Here is a 20,664-nt window from a genome sequence, read left to right as displayed (position 1 = left end):
TTACACGATAAAAACACCAACAAAGATTTGGTTTTCACCCAATTATATATATGTTTTTCGAATGTCAATTCACCTTCTTTGCTATGTGTTCTATTCGCGGCTTTCAAAGAAAAGTTCTAAAGTCTTGAGAGAAAAGTTACTTATTAGGGTTTAGGGTTTGATATAGACCTCATCATGGGTCGAGAAATTTGGCCTGGCCTGAAGGTTCGCTCGAAAAGTGGGTAAATTTGGACAAAAATATAGATTTGAGTATCATTAAAACTAATTTAAGATTAGAAATATATTAATTATCATAAAAAAATACTGGGAATCGACTATCATTAGATCTCACAATTTGGAGTTGATGTATGCACTCAATGCAAAGTATCATAAGGTGAAGTTTAATAACGTTTTCAGAAAAGGGAACTAAGCTACACAGTGAATGGCTAAAAAGTTTGTGAATTATCATTCTCCAGTTAATTGGATTGTATCTATTCCTACAACTTTTGTAATCTTACATTATTAGAAATCTAAATAAAATCAAATCTTTTTTCACTCACCGCAAAAAAATAGTAAACTTTTGTTAGAAATTATCCAAAAAGACATTTTTGTTATGAAGGAGAAAGAAGAAAGAAAATTAGCCTACTATTAGCATTACAATGATACTATATATATAAATCTCTTTCCTTCTAACATATTCATGCATTACATTACATGATTCATGTTCCCAGCCTTCTCTTTTCCCCTCCTCAAGGAACCGCATAAATCTCTCTCTCTCAAAACTCTTTTTCCTCCACAAACTATCAACCCATTTCTTATTCAACTCTCAAAACACAAGAACAATACATAAAAAATATTCATGCTTCACTCTTCTGTATCTCCATATCTTTGTTAAAGTTTCAGCTGTCGATATGAACAACCTCAGCTCCCTCTGCAATTCCACAATGAAGCTTCCTTCAAGGGTCCTAACCCTCAGGAACGCATCAGTTGTGGGGTTCAGACATTCGTATAATACCCCTTGTGATCAAAAGCTTACTTGCAAGAGCAAAGCTTCTTTCAGTTTCAATCAAAACTCTCAATTCCACGCGTACCCTTCTCCATTCTTAGCCTTTCAAGGCGTTATCTACAATACACAGAAGTTGAATTGCTTACCAAGTTCAAGTTTTGTTTCAAGGCCTTATGGTGTCCCTGTAGAAGCTAGTGCGGTTGAAACCGACAAGAATCCCGAGAGACTTTGTGTGGAAAACTGCAACGACGAGAACATTGTTGGAGGAGAAGTTCCTGGCGCTGAATATGGAAACAGTAGAGCATCACATGAGAGCGAAATTGACAAGGAGGCATGGAGTTTGTTGAGAGATGCAGTAGTGACGTATTGTGGATTCCCCATTGGTACCATGGCTTCTAATGATCCAGGTGATAAGCATCCTTTGAACTATGACCAAGTTTTCAGTCGCGATTTCGTGCCTTCGGCTTTGGCTTTCTTGCTTAGAGGTGAAGGAGAGATTGTCAAGAATTTTCTCCTCCATACTTTGCAGTTGCAGGTACCTAGGCTTATTTGTCATCTTGGATAATAATGTTCTAGCAGCATTAGTTGTGCATTTCCTTTTTTTTTTTGTTCTGGTCAATTCCATTGAATATATGTTTAATCACCATTTATATGTCACACAAGTATGTCATTTGTAATTCATAGACAGACTGTACAGATATGAAAGGATATCAACCCATCAATCACATATTAAAAACTGATGATAGTTTGGTATTCTTTTTATGTTTATTTAAGGTTAATCCAGGTTCAATTTTTGGGGGAAACACTTCAAGAGTAAAATCCTGAATGCACCAAGTCCATACGTGAGAGTGCACCTTTAAGATTGCCTAGAGAGGGGATTAGGTCCAAACAAAGCAGAGAGTTACCCTGGCTATATTACCACACGTAAAGTTGGTACATTGTGCCTTTCAGATTCCTTTTGATCACTGTAGAACTTTGAGAATTTGTTAGTTATGTAAATGCCTCTTTTGCACATGCTAGAGGCTTGAGACACATCCACACACATGGATATGTGGTTTACTATTTTTTGCTGATCAAGCTTGCATAATTATCCATTTGAAACTTGATTTCAATGTAGAGTACGGAGAAAACTGTCGACTGCTATAGTCCCGGACAGGGCTTGATGCCGGTAAGTTTCAAGGTTAGAACTGTACCTCTTGGTGACAATAAGTTTGAGGAAGTGATAGATCCAGATTTTGGTGGATCAGCTATTGGCCGTGTTGCACCAGTGGACTCCGGTTAGTTTATTTGCTACTTTGTTTTCCGTTAACTAAAAGTGGCTTTTAAGTTGATTGAGGTGATGCTGCTGATAGGACTGTGGTGGATTATATTGTTGAGGGCATATGGGAAGATCAGTGGCGACTATACATTGCAAGAAAGAGAGGATTTTCAAGCAGGGATTAAAATGATCCTCAACTTGTGTTTAGCTGATGGATTTGATATGTTTCCATCTCTGTTAGTCACTGATGGATCCTGCATGATTGACAGAAAGATGGGTGTTCACGGCCATCCCCTTGAGATCCAAGTGGGTTCACTTATTTCTAGTTTTTAAACTCTCTGTTTGACCTTGTTATGTTTTGTTGCCTCATGTTTGATCTACAGGCTTTGACTTATGCTGCTCTGCGATGCTCTCGTGAGATGCTGACAGTAATTGGATGTTCCAAGAATTTGATGACAGCCATCAACAATAGACTCAGTGCACTATCATTTCACATTAGAGAATACTATTGGGTGGACCTGAGAAAAACCAATGAGATATACCGATATAAAACAGAAGAGTACTCCATGGATGCTACCAACAAGTTCAATATTTATCCTGAACAAATTCCTTCATGGCTTATAGATTGGATACCTGAAGATGGTGGGTATCTAATTGGCAATCTACAGCCAGCTCACATGGATTTTAGGTTCTTCACGCTTGGTAACCTCTGGTCCCTTATTTCATCACTGGCCACTCCAAAACAGAACGAAGCTATTCTCAAATTAATCGAAGCTAAATGGGATGATATCGTAGGACATATGCCTCTCAAGATATGCTATCCTGCATTAGAGAACGAGGAGTGGCGCATAGTTACTGGCAGTGACCCAAAGAACACGTCAGTACCTTGTCTACCTTTATAACCAGTCTCTATATATGCATGCATGTATACCTACTGACACTAGTGTGCTTAATGGACTTGTGCAGACCATGGTCCTTTCACAACGGTGGATCATGGCCAGCACTTCTTTGGCAGGTAAACTTAATTATCTAGTTTTGTTGTATGATAGGCTTTGTTTGAAGACTTGAATTATAGTGGCAGGCTCTAAATCTTTATATTACTACGTTAGTTCACATTGGCATGCATCAAGATGGGCAGAATAGAACTAGCACAGAAAGCAGTTGGTTTGGCAGAGAAGAAGCTTTCAGTTGACCGTTGGCCTGAATATTATGACACCCCAAGTGGGAAGTTTGTTGGAAAACAATCTCGACTTTATCAAACATGGGCTATTGCTGGTTTTTTGACCTCTAGAATGATGTTGGAGAAACCAGACATGGCTTCCTTGTTATTCTGGGAGGAGGACAACGAGCTTCTTGAGAATTGTGTTTGTGCTCTTACTAAAGGTGGCCGCAAAATATGTAGTCGTGATGTTGCTAAATCTCAGATACTTGTGTAATATAATATTTTTAACTGAACACCGTTGGTTGTTGTACAGCCACGAGTTTAGAGTAGAGTAATTTAAGAGACCTATAAGCAACATTCATCTTGGAAGTTCGTCATACAAATATGTAATTTTTCCAATCAGTATTCCAAGTTGATTGGTATTGAAACTGGGAATGGGATCAAAAGAGAACAATATAATATAATATATATTTATATTATATTCTCTTTGACCCCAATGCCTTTTTTATATATATATATTCTCTTTGACCGATAAAGAATAAATGAAAAATGAAAAAGTAAAGAAAGAATAAACATAGGCAAACAAGACAATAGCATATTTTTAAGTTAAAAATAATTTGGCCAATAGGTTGAAGCAACAATGAATATGCTGTAGTACTAACATGCAATGCAACAAGTTTCCCGAGATTGAAACTGTAAACACCTTTTTTTTTTTAATTATTATATATTGATTGATTACTAGAAGTAATGCTATTAGTTAAAGACACTCAACAGGAAATGAAAGCAATCCAAAACCATGAATATTAAATTAACCCAGATATGAAGGGTTCTTCTCCTAATGGAAATTAAGACACCTTGTCTTAGTTCTTCTCCTTGGATGATTCCTCACCTTCAATCTCAAAAGCAGATACAGGGTAAGATCTGGACAGCCCAGCAGGGGTCTTGAAAGTGATTTTGCCAGTGGCTGGATCATCAACATAGATATCACTCAGTGTGACCCAAATCAAAAGCTCCTTGCTCTTAACCCCATTCAGCTTCTTTATCCTGTTTTTCTCAATCACTGCAGTGACTTCAGTTGCATAGGAAACAGGCTTCCCAATCTTTTCAAACTTGTGGGTTATGCTCTTCTTCTGTTTAAGCCACACGAACCCTGTCTCCTTCACATATCCACATTCTTCAATGTCTTTCAAAGGCAAAAGCCCTCTGGGCATGCCCATCTCCTCCTGCAAAGACTTGGATTTCACTTGACAGATCTCATCTCCACGGTATACTTCTGAAGCACTGGCTTTGATCTCTTCTGTCACCAAAGACATCTTTTTTCCTCCTCTCTGTAACCTGAAACTGGTGTAAACTTGTCTTGTTAGAGAAGATGCTTAATGGCTGAGTAAAGGGCAAAAGACGATGGGCGTTGATATAGTTGTCAAGCTATTTATCCACCCTTGTGGTAGGAGAATATTTCGATAATGCCATTACGGCAAGTGGCACGCGTGCATGGCCTCCAAAATGACCTGTTCAAATTTAGGCTGGGCTTTGGGGTAAAGCCATAAATAATGGCTGGTCCATTCTGGCAGACTGCTGCTTATTGCTGGTTTAGCAGGCAGTGGTTAGGTGAACTAACTGGTACAGCCGAGAGTAATTTAGGTGAACAGAAAGAGGCATTAGATTCTGCGTAGCTAGTAGCTTTCTTAGGTATTAATGAAAAAATAAGATACAGTTGGAAACTTGCTGCAGAAATTAGGAGGATAAAAAAGGATATTTGTCAAGGGAATACGCCAAGTGTGAATTACGTGGGATGGGGATTCCAGTTTTTTAAGTAACATATCGTGTTATAAACATGAACCATAAAAACTTGTGGGAGCTCCTAAAGAACAAACATTTACCCCATTCAGAAAACTCACTGCTAATACACATTTTAACCACTTCGTTTGTTGATATTAAAACAAAGAAAATTGAAAATGACATGATCAGCCTGTACGTCCTTGTATCATCATTTCACCATCCTAAAGCACAGCGTCAGGTGAAAAACATTATCATACAAAGAATTTACTCAAATGGTGGAAGCAGCAATCCCTAATATTTTGCTCTGCCACTGGGAAAGTTGTGTCTTAGCTTTGTAAAAGCAGGTCATTGATGATCACAGTAAGACAACTTTGTAGTAGTGTCACCATTTTCCTCACCCAGAGCCTGAACTATGCTAAGTAAATGGAGAGCTTAACCTTTGAAAGCTAGTATTATTCAAAAGAGGGATCTATTTCCCATGAATACAGGTAATTTCATGGACTGTCGATATAAAACAATTAGTAGATGTTGACAAAATTGCAGATCAAAGGTGAAAAGAATTGGCTGATAGCCCTTGTTTACTGGAAATATTGAGCACAAAATGGAGAACATGGAGCACTCTCATTGACGAGTTTGGGTATAAATAGATGCACGCATGACCGGCTAGTTCTGCATGAAAACTGGAATAATATGCAAAAGGATATCGTGTCTCGGGTTCAAAATAGACACAGGCTTAGAAATCTCCTTTTCTGACAGGTGGTGATCTGTGCCCAACAATTTTCAAGGAAGCATCAACTGATTGCAGCTTTTATACTGTTGTGGCCTCCATACCCTTCGTATAACTGTAATTGTTTAGCAAGGATTCAATGTGTTTGATCTCTTTCGGCATTGATCCAGTGAGGACCTGTTTCAAATTTCAAACAATCAGAAGGATTACTGAATACAAGCTACTAACGTAATAATGATTGTGACACTTTAGTTATAACTAGGCTAACCATGAGAAAAAAAAAACTTCATATCGATATTAACCTCTGGTAAATTCCCCCTCCCCCCTTCCCTTGGGAAGCTTGAAAGATTAAGCTTTCATTAGATAAGATTCTGCTCTTTTTTCTCCAACCACTTTAAATTGGCTTATGTATAATGTTTTACTGAATATGTAAGCATCAAATAGGAAGAAATCCTTAAGAACCAAAAAAATTTGTATTGAAAGCCATCTTCGAGTGATTAATATCAGCAACAAGTCACATCAAAGACAAAGTTACCCTTAAGAATGAAATGGCAAAACTAACAATAATCATCTTTGAGTGATTATTATCAGCAGAAAGTCCCACGATAGATAAAACCACCACATTTTATATAGTATTGATACATGAGTTTTTACCTCACAACCGGTCTCTGTAATCAAAACTTCATCCTCAATCCTTATGCCTGTGCCTTGGTACCTGCAATACGTCCTCATTAAGCAACTTTCACCAAATGTGTCTGATCCTTTTACTCTACGTAGGACAATCTTAGTAAGGACTCTTTACCATGACAATGACTTTGAGTGCAAAGACACGGACATTTCCAATCAGATGTCCTTGTATATACAAGTATATTTTATTCTGGTAGAAAAAATTCATAAAAATATATAAAACCCAAATCTTATTCTTTCCAAGTTGTAAATGAAAGCTTCTTAAACAAAGTAACGAAATGTTTATCATCTACTGACATCTCAGTCAAATGTGAAGTGTTAGATTCATAGACAGTCAACAAAAACCACATTAAGTATATGCACTCAAAAAGCCGTAGATTCATCTTGCTTATGGCAGTTCAACCAATGACATAACCACCACATAAGAGGTATATGTCAAAAGAAATGATCATTAATCAGGTAGTGCACCGTAATAGAATTTTTCATGAGTGATTTTTCACACTATGAGTTGCCATGATCATATAATTAAGCATAGCAAGTGACATCAAAGGCATGGTTGGTAGGAAGCTTCAGGTTAGGTTTTGAATTTAAAAATGTAATTTTATTTAGGTATTCCATAAATACCTCTCCGGACCATCAAAACTAGATGGGACATAGATTCCAGGCTCAATGGTTATAACCTGCAATCGACAGTAAATTCACATCAACATTCTAGAAGATAATACCGATATTACCAATGCAAACACCAAGGAAACAATTACTCCTATTGCATACTGTATCATTTATTGAAAGTGCAAAAAATGATATTCCAGCATATAGCATGTAAGAATAGAAAACTTTAATATCTAAAACTTGCTACTCCCAGCTAGTGCAAAATTTGAAGTTGGTTGAAAACATCGAAAAGGGTTTCACTGAAAGAGTTAACTTACTACTCCTGGCTTCAAAGGACGGTCATAGCTGATCATGGAACAATCATGGACATCCATTCCTAGATAGTGACCTGGACATAAAATTTATCAGGCATAATAATTATTTGAGTCACAATTTCTAAAACCAATACAAACGATAATTAATATAGAAATCTTATATGTCATAACAAGGTAAGGTTTAGTAAAACGCTTGCCAATGGAAGCTTAGTCTAACCTATAGAAGTTGGGTTCAATTGGTGATACAATCTAAATGCATCCCTTTTCAGAATCCCAATTTCCTTCAGTCCTTTGCATAGCAATTCAACCTATTAAAGCACACAACTTCACATGATCAAAACATTCCTTTACAGCCCAATACAGCTTACAATTCAAGCAACTTTCAGGTAGATATTTCCACAAGAAAATGAAAACTGGTAAGATCAAACAAACAAGCAATTAATAAGATCAATGGCTCATCTGAAGTATACACCATGAATATTAAAGAAGTAATAATTGTTACTTTTTAGTTGAAAGCTTAAAAAAGAAAAAATAGGAAACAATAGGTATAAAGTACCATAAGGTAAATATGTGACTTGTTCTTATTCAGAATAGATTATAGCTATCGTGAACTTTAACAAATTACCTAACAAGAAACCTAACAATTATAAGGATGAAAACTAGCTACATGGGTGTATGTGCATACTAAATTCTTTTTATAAATTGATTATTTTATTTTAAATTGCATGTATAGTTAAGATGTGCTCGTAAGAAATGAAAATTTCTTTCTAAACTTTGGGAGGTAGATTGCTCATCATTTATGAAAGAACCAGTATATTATCCCTTCTTGTGGAGAAACATCAGCACCCAAAAAATGACAGATGGATAATGACAAAAGTAAAATGCAATGGCATTTGAAAAACTATGATTTTGAGTTCTTAAACTATACTGAATAGTTGTGTATTTGACGGATGCTAGCACCAGGTCTGCAAAGCCTTATACATTCCTTGTTTGTTTGTAGTATGAGATCATAAAGCTCCTCCTGAAAAATTGAAATCCATAACTATAAGCCTCTCTGCTCGGGTCATATGGCAAGTAAAATAAGAAAGTTCAATGTGCATGTATTCATCCCAGAATTACTTAGAGAATCATCCATAAGACATTAATAAATAGTATCTAATAGATGAAGACATGTTGCACATTTCAAACCCATCAGACCAATTAAAAAGAAAATATCTCCAGAGAACAGTTTCAATACTAGCTTTCTGTATGCAAAGGATACAAATTCAAGTGAAACAAATCGATCATACAAAAGCATACTTGTATAGAAGAAAAGGTTCCACAGGGCGACCATGTACGAGTAAGATCACTGCAATAACCATGCAGCTCACATCCAACGTCCATCAAAACAAGATCCCCATCTTTGATCTAAAAGACAAACAAGAAGTCAAATCTTAAAATTGATCATCCTCACAAACACACATAAAATCTTATTTGCACTTGGTTGGTGATTTAAAAACCAAATAACATCTCACAATAATTAAACTTACTTTCTGATCATTTCGAGAATAATGTATAACACTAGCATTAGGCCCACCACCAACCACAGGGTTAAATCTGGTGAAGGACAATGAGAGTAATGAGTTAAAACTATTTGGTAGATAAGTTCACAATGATACTAATGATATTTGTTGCTATACCAAACATAATTGGCATTAAAAAAAGGCATGCTTTCAAGTCTTTTACAAAGGCAAAAGCTTACGCCATTCTCTGAGCACCTCTCATTCTGCATTCATATTCAACCTTAGATGATAGCATGCCCTCATGAGGATATGTTTTGGAATGCAACATTGTCTGCAAAAGCGCCTGTCCAAGAGCAAGATATATGTTAAATATGAATACCAGACAGGTAATTACCTTCTCCAGACACAAAATATTCCATAACAGAAGGGCATCTATTTTAAGTGCAATCTCAGTAATACCATAAAATAATGTTGATTTACCACCTGATACTAGGATATTTCTAACCTAAAAAAGCTTGATAGCTGAAACCAAGTAATGTAAACTAGACATGCATCAGACATGCATCACATTATACAAAATTCAGGCCAAGTGGAAACAACAGGGTTAGACAAGAAAGTACCTGACAAGCAATTGCTGCAGATTCTTTCATTAACTTAAGTTCAGAAGGAGACTTTACCCATCGTAGCTCATGGGTGAAAATAGAAAGGTCACTCACTTTCCCAACATGAGCTGCATTTTGAAAGGTTTCCAAATCTGTGTAGGTCGGTGTAGCCCTCAGCTTGTTGTGGAACAATTTGGAAGATCTTTTTATCATATTTGGAAGGATCTGCCAGGCATTATTTTAAAAGCATTAAGAAAGAAATAAAAGGAAAAACAAAGAAGTTACTTTCCTTATCATATCATATATGATAAAGCAAGACATTTGAACTATCATATCTACAACGGATTATCATATCACCTTATCTAATTTGCTCACTGGATAAGCTTCTTCAGCTTTGAACATCTCTAGTGCTGCATCAACTCCTGCTATTAGTCCTTGCCAAACAACATCCTACATAAACCATAACTTCATAAAATTTTGAATGAACTTAAAACATGTCATGCATAACAAAAGAACAAGAAGAAACTAGATCATTTCAGCCTCACTGAAAAACTAAATGATTAGAAATATCTTGATGTTTTCAAGTCAACCTACTCCATGCCCAATGGAAAAGTCCAAATGAACCATCCATCTTATAATTAAAAATGAAAAGAAAAAACTAAAGCCTTCTTACTGCAAAATTAGACAACAAAAGCATTTAGTATCAAAATATCCAGTTATACAACATCAACATACATGAGGTTTTGGTTCTGGCATGAACATGCATAAACCACACTCATGACCTAATACTGCCACCCCACCAGGTTGTTGGCAACCAGTAAGATACAAGTAATCAGCATCTTGTCGAAATGTATAAGGCACAACATCAGTCATCATCTTTACAGGGGCAGCAGCAATGATGGCCAAGCTATTTTCAGGAAGAAGTTCCAACAATCTTTTCCGTCTAGAGATGTATTCTTTGGTAGCTATACCAGGTGTAATCTCCCCTTCCTTCATTAACTGAGAGGTAAACATGAAGTAAAATGCCTTAGAACAAGTACCAAACTAAACTTAATGCATTCTTAAAACCTTCTTCTCTTTGTCCAAGAAGCTGACAGCATGAAATTGCCATTTTACCCACCAAAGCCTTGTATTATTTGCAGACTAATCATACAAAAGCAAAATCATCAGAATTCTCAAATCTCTACCATGTTTTCTAACATCAGAGTGATGAGGACATGTTAAGAAGCACACCTGAGGATGAGATGCTGAAGTAGGTTGTCCAAAATCTGAGACTTTCCCAGTAGAATATGTACAGCGACGGATAGCCTATCAAGTAAGTTTTTCAAAATGATATTAACAGTCGTAGAACAATCACTCTTATATTGAGAAACAACAAAAAAGAATCAGTCATAGTTTTCCAGCAACAATTAATAAGTATTCTACATCTCTGATTAAACACGTGATAGTACGAATTGAATAAATGAAGGTAGTACCCGTCGGTCTCCATTCAAAGAAAAAGAACCAGGAGGAAAAGATAGTAAAATCTTCGTGCTAGAAAACTTGTCATGTAGATAGAACGTGGAAGTATAATAACCCGTTCATAAATCAAAACGTTGTAAATAATAATGAAAATAAATAAATAAATAAATAAAAGCAAATTTAATAAACATAAGCATCGTTAAGATGCGAAGATCGTAAAGCAAAGTCCTCAAAATTCACAACCAACTTGAAAATTCAATTAGCAATCATATACTAATGTCCCAAAAGAAGGAAGATAATAGAAAGATGTTTAATTGAAGCAAAAATTTTGAGCACCAAGCATTTGAAAAGTACCCACTTGACAATTCCTTCCAATAAGCATAAACCACGAGTTAGTTGGTAGAGGAGGAAAAAGAAAGATACTTGTTTGAAGGATAATTGGTGCAGCAGTTTCCTACTCAAAATCTTCATTGTTCCTTTCCTGTTTGCTTCCTCAGCTGGGTTAACAGCTATGCTTTGCTTCCAGTGTAGTTCAGAGTTCAGACTATAGATAATTGGTTCAAAGAGTTTGTGTTGGAGGTTTTGGGAATCAAAAGTTAGTTTCAGTTTAGGGTTTAGTACTTTAAAAGCATTCCCAATCCCCCACACTTACTAACACCGTTCCCGGACTAGTTTAGGGTTTAGGAGGTTCATCATCTATATTTTTTAAATCCAACCTGTGGTTGTCACCAGCTAGTTTCATCGATTAAATTTTGTTAAAATATTATTAATTTTTAAAAAAAAATTGTTCAATTGATTGATTAATTAATTTTTTAACCAGATATTGATCGACCCAAATAATATCGGTCCACATGCAATAGAGTAATGTTACAATCAACTCTAATTTTAATTAAATAAATTATTATAAATTCATAAATTTTTTAAATTATAAAACCAATTCAATTGGATTTTTGTCTCAGTTAAACTAGTTCCAAGTGCTTTGCTCAAACCGATTCAACCCAACGATTCCCATGGGTGCAGTTTTGATTCCAGCAACCATGTATTAATCCATAACAATGGACTATTACATCATTAAGAATGGCTAAAGTTTCTGACATAAAAAATTAACTAGCTGATTAGCATGCACATGGGAAAATTAGCTCATTTTGAAAGACTAAATCTCTTCAGTTCCAGTGTCAGACCTCATTTCTAAACGGAGAAATGAAGAATAAAAAAAACTAGTCAAATACATATCTAATACATCAGAGAAAACGTCGAAGAAAGTCCTTTATATTGTCCATGTATGGAGACCGAGTTGGAATGATGTGACCAAATTCATGTTCAATAATAACAGAGCAACCATCTTCAAATCTTGATGCCAGGTATCTGCTGGTATGGCTTGTTATCTGTCTGTCCTTGCCGGGATCACTACCAAATATATGAAGTGATGGGCAATTAATGGGCTTTTGCCCGAAATCTGCCAATGGGAGAGCAAATCCAGAGCACAATATCACAAATCTGAGATCAATTTCACCCTTTAGCTTATCTCCTTGTGCACAAAGTAAAGCAGCCATTGCTGCTCCTTGTGAAAATCCCAAAATCCCATCAAAGGGTCCTTGCTCGGAGAACATTTTTTTCAAATAGGCTAGTGATACATCAAAGCCATCAGTTTGTCCCTGGTACTGAAGAGGGTCGAATGGCTGATTTGCTATTTTCCAATCAGCTTCAACCTTCCCACCAAAATCAGATGCAACCGACCATGCATACTTCCTTTTGCAGTTCTCAGGTGGAGGAGCATGTTGTCCAGAAGGTGGAGCACAACTATTTTTTGCTTCTGTACAAGACTGGTAAATGAATGGCAACTCATGGGGTGCATCAATAAAAACAAGTTCAGCAATGCTTTTAAGTTTCTTGGCTAGTGATGCGCTTCTTCCTTTAAAACTGGAGGCATTTTGCCGAAAACCATGCAAGCATAAAATTCTTAATTTCCTTGGAGCTGCATTGCCTCAGAATAGAAGTTATAACAATTTTAGGACCAGAAAAAACAAAATTCAGATCAATTCTTACCCTCAACTTTAAACCACTTAGGATATCAAGGTAATCTAGTATTCAGTATTAAAAATGCAGGTTTCAAGATAAATCCCCTAGCAAATGAGCTTTACACATAAGTTGCAAATCTATTTGCAATAAACAATATGTATGCTTTTGTAAATAGATGCTAAAAGTGGCATATCATAGACGAGATTAACAATAATAGAAAAACAGTGTAGAGTATCCCCAACACCAATTAAATTAATCAGTTAACTACTTAACATTTCTTGCTTAACCTAAGACTTACTCTTATATAAGAGATTACAGACCTTACCATTTCTTGAAGGCAGCTGAGATGAGATTTTGGAATCTGAACAAACAGTTTTCAGATCATTTTTGTCCAATACTGTTGCAAGCTCACCATCTTCCACAGATGGAATGGATCCAAAATCCATACGATGTTTCTGGCACAACTCACAAACATATGCATCACTCTTTATCTGCCACCCAAATTGGCAAAGTTCAGAAACACCAATGATGAATATAAAAAATAAAAGGTGTACCAGAAGAAGCATAAACAGAATCTTGTTAAAAAAGATGGCTCAAGAGATAATTGTAGAACATACCTGACAACTATCACAGACCAAGACAAGTATTCTGCAGTGAGTGCAGCGGCAGCGTGAAGAATAATTGTCGTAAGAAGAGCCACAAATGAGGCAGGCACCCATAATACTAGTATCTGAACTCCCAACTGAAATCCTACCAGCAATACAAAGAGATATAAGGAAAAAACATCAGCTTTCACAATTCATGAATTGAACTATTATGCTAGTATGCAATTTCTATTACCATCCTAAAGTGATCAACAAATACGATATCAATAACGTTTTCACAATAACATGTTGACAAACTACGAAACCATACCGGTGATCGAAAACAAAGTTCTTTCCTCTGAAGAAGCCACCATCAGGAAATTGTTCCAAATAGCGTTGTATTCCCCCATATAACTGCAATAAAGCCAATACAGCCAAGACTATCACAGTTGCCCTCATCATATGAAGGGTTGAGCTTACTTGCTTTGGGTGATATTATCAGAATAAATACACATCAAACTTATAAATTATTCCATAGATAAACAAGAAACTGAAGCTGGTGACATGATTTTCTATTTGGTTTCAGAAGCTGACCTGAAAGACATTCTCAAACCCAGCACCTTTTGACCTAATATAAGCTGATGCCATCTCACAACGGATTCCTCCAGTGCAATACCTGTAACAGAAATCTGTTAACACAGGATACTCAAAATGGTAGAAGATGAACATAATTAGCAGAAGATCAGTTTCTATCATTCAGAGAGGGTGAATAGTTGCAACATTCTGTAACCACACCTTCAACCAAAAAGAATATCATTTAACAATAAAGGGATATAAAATTGCAAGTGAAGAGTTGCTTGATAAAATATGAATTCAGAGACAATAATTTACAGGTGTGAAAGAACTGGAATAAACATCGACAGAACATTATCAGGATTTAGAATACTAACATGAGGACATGTTTTCCTCGCAACAGTTCTGAATTATCATCTATCCAAGAGGGCAGATCACTGTACTGCCTGATACCTGGATCTAGTGTTTCCACACTTGGAGCATGAAACTTGCCTATTCTCGTCTCATATAAATTTCTTGCATCCAATAGAACCAGCTGCTTATCATCGGTAGGACTTCCATTCTTCATAAGTTGCCCTGAGAAGCACAAAAATTACCATCAATAAACACATAATTAGAAATTACAACCATTAGCCAACATGAAACATATATGATAAGTAGAAAAATGTAACTAATAAGCCATTAGAAGGGATAGACCAAAGTCCATACGAGCACTTTGAAGAACAGAATGGAACTCGGCAGCAGAGAGATGCCTCCCAGCATTAGAAACCTCCGGTGGATTTAAAAGGGGATAAGAACTAAAAGTAACCAATTCCTAAGAACAGATACAACAAAAATATTACACTCGCAGGAAAAATCAACATAGAACGTGCAAGTTTGGGATGGTAACAGTACAAATCTATAGAAGCAAGTGAAGGACAAAAGTTACAATACAAGTTTAGCAGCTGAAAATGATAACAAAACAGGTCCTGAAAGGTTGAACAAACCTTGACAACACGAATGGAAAGAGATGTAAAGCCACACTCAACAGCGACCTTGTCGTTCAAAGGATGATGCGAAGAAGCAAGCTTGAAGTCAGTTCCTTGGAACAAACTATTGGACTTCACGGCTTCTATGTGTTTTTCCAATGCCGACAGCAAACCACCAACCTGCTTATTAAGAAGAAGAAGAAAAAAGACCGAATCATCCTTAGAGTAGAAGGAATGCAAGTGTAGAGAAAAAAAGGTTGGAAATGGGCAGGCAGAGGTTACGGTGACATTGACGCCATTAGGAGAGAGGCGGACTCGGCCGAGAAGACCCAGAGAGTTGCAGTTGGAGTGGTAGAAGGAGAAGAGAGAATTGAGATCAGTGATGGAGGCGAATTTGTAATACAGAAGCACTCCATATTCATCCTTTGACATTGCCTTCAGTTTCAGAGTAGCGTGGGAGTTTCCTTTTGGACTTCGAGCCCTAAATCCTATATCCAAAAGACCCCGCCCTTAATCTTTGCCTACGCACTGTTGTGCGCTTTTTTATTCTCAGCATTTACTTTTTTTTTTTTGGGTGAACTGCAAAAATGGTCGTGTTCCTTTTATTTTGATCACCAACTTTTAAATTTATTATTAAATTTTTTAAAGTTAAATATTTTCGAAAAATATAATTTTTGGAAAATAAAAATTAATATATATTTTTTGTTTAGATGATTTATTTAAAATATTTCTTATTAATTGACAGATATCTTAAAAAAGATTTTAAAATTGTTTTCAATTAAATAAATACACATTTGAAATATTCTTATATATTTCATTGTTTAATAGAATTTATTTTATATCTATTAATTTTATTTTATATATTTTTCATATATTGCAATGATTTATTTATAAATAAATACATCAAAATAAATATATAATATTACTCAATTATTAAACTAGAATCATAAGTTTTCGTACTTTTCGTAAATTTGAAATTTACTTCATATATTTTAGATATCAAAATTCAAGTTTAGCTGTTAGCACTATTAAATATATTTTATTAAATTTAGTTTAATTATAACGTCATTTTTTAATTGCATGACTATCAAGTGAGTATTTTTTTTGTTTAAAAATGTGGCATCGACAAAATTGACGAAAAAATTGAACACTGTTAACAATTGGACTTGATTTTTAAATATGAAAAGTAGGGGGACTAAATTCCTAATTTGTGAAGAGTATATAGATTTATGGCATATTTTAACATCTATACTACAGAACATTTATTATTAATATATTTATTATTAAAATATTAATATCAAATATCTTTCAATAATATAAAGAATATAATTTAAAATTATTATTTTTAAAATTTATTATTAGAATAAAGTTGAAATATTAAATAATTTGTTAAAATAATAAATTATATTAATAGTTTATTATATGGTTAGATATAGATAATTAAATATGTATGTTTAATAATATTAAAAATTATAATATTTTATAGTTTAATAATATTAAAAATTATAATATTTTATATTTTATATTATTAATTTAAAAAATAAAAAATAAAAATAAAAATTTATTATTAATATAATAATATTAAGCTTAACTTGAGTTAATTTTTGTATAAAAATAAAATTATCCATAAAGAAGCTTTTTTTCAAAAAACGACTTTCGTTTTTTAAGAGAGCAAGTCATTTAACAGAAAAAATAGCTTATTTTATGTTGACTTGTAAGTCATTTTCCGTTAATCAAGCTATTTTCTATAAAATAAATATAGGGAAATGCAAAAAATATTTTTCGTAAGTCATTTTCCGCGAACAAACATTTTCCGTAAGTCACCCTTATGTTAGTTGTGTTAAACTAGTAAGGAAACAAAAAGCTAACATGAGCCTTCTTTTATTAGTCTAATAAAAAATTTAGTCCTCTAATATTTATAAATTTTATCAATTTGATCTTAAATATAAAAATTTAACAAATTTAGCTTTCAATATTGATAAAATTTGTTATTTTAGTTCAAATTTTAATAAATTTAGCCCTCAACATTTACAAATTTTGTCAATTTAGTTCTAATTCTAAATATTTCAAAAAATATATTTTTATTAAAAAAACATTTTTAGCCTTCTATTAACTCTTTCACGAGCAACTAAATTGATAAGAAATCAATAAATTTTTACACATAAATTTTTTTCACTCATAAATATTACCCGCAATTATATGGGCTACCAACAATGTCCTTAAATACATCACAAGGCACGGAGTTAAAAAGAAACTGAAAATTTATCTTGTCGAAACCCTTTTTTGAAAAACAAAAAAAAATTAGTTATCGACTTAAAAATGAAAATGGGAGTTGCCACCGATCTTTTATTAAGGTGTGACCAGTTCACCATTAAAATAAATTTTAGGTCTGCGAGATTTGAGAAAATAGGTTCGGGAGTCGGTTACGCACGAGAAAGGGTTAGCACCCTCGTAATGCCCAAAATTGGTACTGAATTGATCATTTTATGTCTTAGTGTCGAAACTTTGAAAAGATTTTAAAATACAATCCTTTGAAAAGAAAATTTGAGTAAAATGAATTGAACGATGAGATTCACTTATTTCAAAGAAATAAATCGTCACACCCAGTAAGTTAGAGTGCAACATTTTAAATCCTCAAAATTAAACTTATCTCTTGACTTTAAAAACCTGTGCATTTTGAGAAAGATATCCGATTATTTGGGTCAAATGAAAAAAAATCAAAACCCAGTAAGTTAGGGTTCGATTTCACAAAATTCCTAAATATCGAACATTGCCTTTATTTTTAAAATCCTCGTCTCGAGAAAATAACACATCATATCCAATGCGTTAGGACACAACATGTCGAATTCCCGAAAATGGGTTTTTATTTGAAATTTGTATGTTTGAAAAAATTTCGATTATTTAGATTCGACGAGGAAAATTGGAACCCAATACGTTAGGGCTCAATTCTCTCGAGGATTCCAAACTTCGAGTATTTTTGAAAGTTTTTGAATGAAATAACTTCGACACTTGTAATCTTTTGAATGAATAACGAAATAACATTTTACATCGAGAAAAGCTAATTTACAAACTAAAATCAATACTAATGAGTTACAAAGAATCAATTCATGCGAATAGGTTATACAATAAGCATAAAAGCAATCATACCGCACATTAAACCAATATTAATATTATGTTAGAAAGGTAAATGAATTAAAAGGTAATTAGGGAATCATCTAACAAAAACAAAAATGATGAGAAAAAATAAAATATTTGAAATCGTCAATAATAAGTTATACGTATATGAATAAAGAATTAAAATGAATAATATATTTGCAAACTTGAAACATTCAAAAATAGAAAAGAATGATATACCCATTTTAAAATAAGTAATAGATGGAGTGGAAAACTTAATATAAATAAATTACACATAATGATATTTAAAAGAGTTGAAATAAATAAAACATATAATAAAATAGGGTTTGAAATAAATAAGTTATTTATACATAAAATATATGAAGGGATATGTAATAATATGAAATCGATAATATATTATGTATATATATAAATAATTTAACACAAATTATATATACATGTATAGAAAAATATTAAGTAAGAATATTATTGTATAAATCTTAAAGCAAAGAACTATATAAGTGTAGTTAAAAATGTATTCTAAAATAAAGATGTAAAATATGTATAAATTATATTGAAATTGCAACAAGAATGCATAAGATTGTACATGATAAATTTAAAATAATGTTAATGATATGTTTAGAACAATAATATGTTATAATATTAAAATAATATGGTAATAAATTTAAAATATACTAAATTTAAACATAAAATAATGCTAGATGTAAAGTTAAATACATTTTAAAAATGATGAATATTAAACTAAAATAAAATTTGAATACATTTAAATTAAACAAAAACAGGCTAAATTGCGTTTAATTCCAAAATTAAAAGAGAAAATAAAAATAAAATAACATTAAGGGCCACAGAGGAACGCGCGAACAACTTGGGGACTAAAAGGGTAAATATCCCTTCCCTCAAAACGCAGCGTTGCAACAGGACCAGATTAAAAAAACGAATGAAATTTAAGGTATTAATCAAATAAGATAAAAAATAAATTAAAATAATTAAAAGAGTAAAGGGTCCAACTGCGTAAATAAACCATTGAGATGAAATGCGCGGATCCTTCCCTCGGGTCGGGTCACTGCGCGGGTCAAAAGGCCACTAAACGACGCCGTTTTTATATCACGCATAAAGCCCTAAAAACAAGGCACTAAACCACTCAGCAGACCCGCAAACTCTAAGCTAGAAACCCCCTCTGTGCGCCGCTCGACGGACTAACGTCTGGAGGTCCCAATTCCTCACCCGTTTCCGATCGTGACGGAAGGAGTGAAAGATCGACCACCAGGTACGTTCGTCCCTCCTCTCTCTCTATTTCTCCTCTTTACAAACGATTGATAAGCGCGAAAAAAAAGAAGAGTAAAAAGAATAGCAAAATAAAAGGAATAAATCAGAAACCCAGGAAATCACCTTTTTTTGTATTTTGATTTTTTGTTTGTATTGATTCTGTATGTAAAAAATAGAACAAGTTTACAGTGTTGGAATCAGTCTTATATAACCGAATCGAAAAGAAAATCAGAAATAAATCAAAAAAAATCCCAAAATCTCTTCTTTCCTTGCTATTTTGTTTTTTTATTTTCTTTCGTTGCTGGTTGTTTGTCCTTCTTGCAGGTACGGGTACGGAGCTGTGGACGTGGCGGATATGGAGGCAAGCACGTGTGACGGGAGGACCTAAGGCGATGTGTTGCGAGGCTGCTGCGGTGCTGGGAGGGGGCTGTTGCTAAAGGCTAGGGTTTCTGATTCTTTTTGGGTGTTGGGATGTATGATTGTTGGGCTGGGTGTAGTGGGCTAGGCTAGTGTTTGGGCCACTTGGATTTAGGCCTGCTATTGTAACAAAACTGGACATTTTATTTATTTTATTTTATATTTTGGTTTTAATACTAGGGCTCGGGTTTTAATTCTTATTGGGCCATTCGGGCCATTGTAATTTTGGGTTTGTTTTGTTGGTATGGGCCCAGGCAAAAATGGGCTCTTACAAATTTGACCTCGAAAATTTTAATGAACGGGGATTACTATATTTGTACCTAGATTGTAACAGGGTGATAAACCAAAATCTATAACCTTGAGTGGTGAAATCTCCTCTTTGTTCAACAAGAAAATTTTCAAGCTTGAGGCCCCTGTGGAAACCGCCATAGAATGACAAGTATGAGTGATTTTGGAAGAAATTATTTTATGTATCTTTTCATTATATTATTCATAGTTCCGCTCAATTAAAAAAGACACATTATTTTTTATTTAGAAATTTAGTTCAAATGTAAATATGATGTGGGAAAAAAAATGATGTGTCTTCTTTTAATTGGACGGGAACATGGATGAT

General features: G+C 34.1%; 4 protein-coding genes and 1 long non-coding RNA gene across 9 annotated transcripts; 2 read left to right on the top strand and 3 right to left on the bottom strand.

Moving 5' to 3' along the window:
* Positions 1-675: 675 nt before the first annotated feature.
* LOC107920134 (alkaline/neutral invertase A, mitochondrial) lies at positions 676-3,915 on the top strand. Of its 2 annotated transcripts, XM_016849668.2 has the most exons (7): positions 676-1,520; positions 2,103-2,262; positions 2,338-2,549; positions 2,627-2,945; positions 3,039-3,120; positions 3,210-3,258; positions 3,353-3,915. In XM_016849668.2, the coding sequence occupies exons 1-7, from the start codon at positions 891-893 to the stop codon at positions 3,677-3,679; spliced, it is 1,779 nt and encodes a 592-aa protein (XP_016705157.1). In that variant the 5' UTR covers positions 676-890; the 3' UTR covers positions 3,680-3,915. The 2 variants fall into 2 exon arrangements, with proteins under 2 accessions (XP_016705157.1, XP_016705156.1); XM_016849667.2 differs by having other exon boundaries at positions 2,627-3,120.
* A 65-nt stretch (positions 3,916-3,980) lies between these two features.
* On the bottom strand, positions 3,981-4,718 carry LOC107920136 (uncharacterized). The gene has a single exon (XM_016849672.2). The coding sequence runs from the start codon at positions 4,716-4,718 to the stop codon at positions 4,266-4,268; it is 453 nt and encodes a 150-aa protein (XP_016705161.1). The 3' UTR covers positions 3,981-4,265.
* On the bottom strand, positions 4,093-11,814 carry LOC107920135 (intermediate cleaving peptidase 55, mitochondrial). 3 transcript variants are annotated; one of them, XM_016849671.2, is made up of 15 exons: positions 11,513-11,556; positions 10,862-10,936; positions 10,749-10,771; positions 10,364-10,627; positions 9,986-10,078; positions 9,647-9,853; positions 9,266-9,369; positions 9,054-9,120; positions 8,824-8,931; positions 8,453-8,545; positions 7,742-7,832; positions 7,528-7,598; positions 7,223-7,278; positions 6,566-6,626; positions 4,093-6,088 (listed from the first exon to the last, which is right to left on the bottom strand). In XM_016849671.2, the coding sequence occupies exons 4-15, from the start codon at positions 10,622-10,624 to the stop codon at positions 5,993-5,995; spliced, it is 1,308 nt and encodes a 435-aa protein (XP_016705160.1). In that variant the 5' UTR covers positions 10,625-10,627; positions 10,749-10,771; positions 10,862-10,936; positions 11,513-11,556; the 3' UTR covers positions 4,093-5,992. The 3 variants fall into 3 exon arrangements, with proteins under 3 accessions (XP_016705160.1, XP_016705159.1, XP_040965645.1); XM_016849670.2 differs by lacking the exon at positions 10,749-10,771 and having other exon boundaries at positions 11,513-11,814; XM_041109711.1 differs by having other exon boundaries at positions 10,364-10,771; positions 11,513-11,565.
* Positions 11,815-12,216: 402 nt separating this feature from the next.
* LOC107920652 (rhodanese-like domain-containing protein 6) lies at positions 12,217-15,833 on the bottom strand. 2 transcript variants are annotated; one of them, XM_016850459.2, is made up of 9 exons: positions 15,516-15,833; positions 15,252-15,413; positions 14,962-15,079; positions 14,643-14,841; positions 14,287-14,368; positions 14,024-14,106; positions 13,726-13,858; positions 13,434-13,599; positions 12,217-13,064 (listed from the first exon to the last, which is right to left on the bottom strand). In XM_016850459.2, exons 1-9 carry the CDS (start codon positions 15,663-15,665, stop codon positions 12,331-12,333), a joined length of 1,827 nt encoding a protein of 608 aa, XP_016705948.1. In that variant the 5' UTR covers positions 15,666-15,833; the 3' UTR covers positions 12,217-12,330. The 2 variants fall into 2 exon arrangements, with proteins under 2 accessions (XP_016705948.1, XP_016705950.1); XM_016850461.2 differs by having other exon boundaries at positions 14,974-15,079.
* Positions 15,834-19,517: 3,684 nt separating this feature from the next.
* Positions 19,518-20,251, top strand: LOC121225402 (uncharacterized). The gene is made up of 2 exons (XR_005923276.1): positions 19,518-19,635; positions 19,959-20,251. It is a non-coding gene; the product is annotated as an uncharacterized lncRNA (long non-coding RNA).
* The last annotated feature ends 413 nt before the right edge of the window (positions 20,252-20,664 follow it).

The sequence above is a fragment of the Gossypium hirsutum genome, chromosome D13 (genome assembly GCF_007990345.1).
Source record: "Gossypium hirsutum isolate 1008001.06 chromosome D13, Gossypium_hirsutum_v2.1, whole genome shotgun sequence".
Taxonomy (NCBI): domain Eukaryota; kingdom Viridiplantae; phylum Streptophyta; class Magnoliopsida; order Malvales; family Malvaceae; genus Gossypium; species Gossypium hirsutum.
This window is presented reverse-complemented; position numbering and strand designations above follow the sequence as displayed.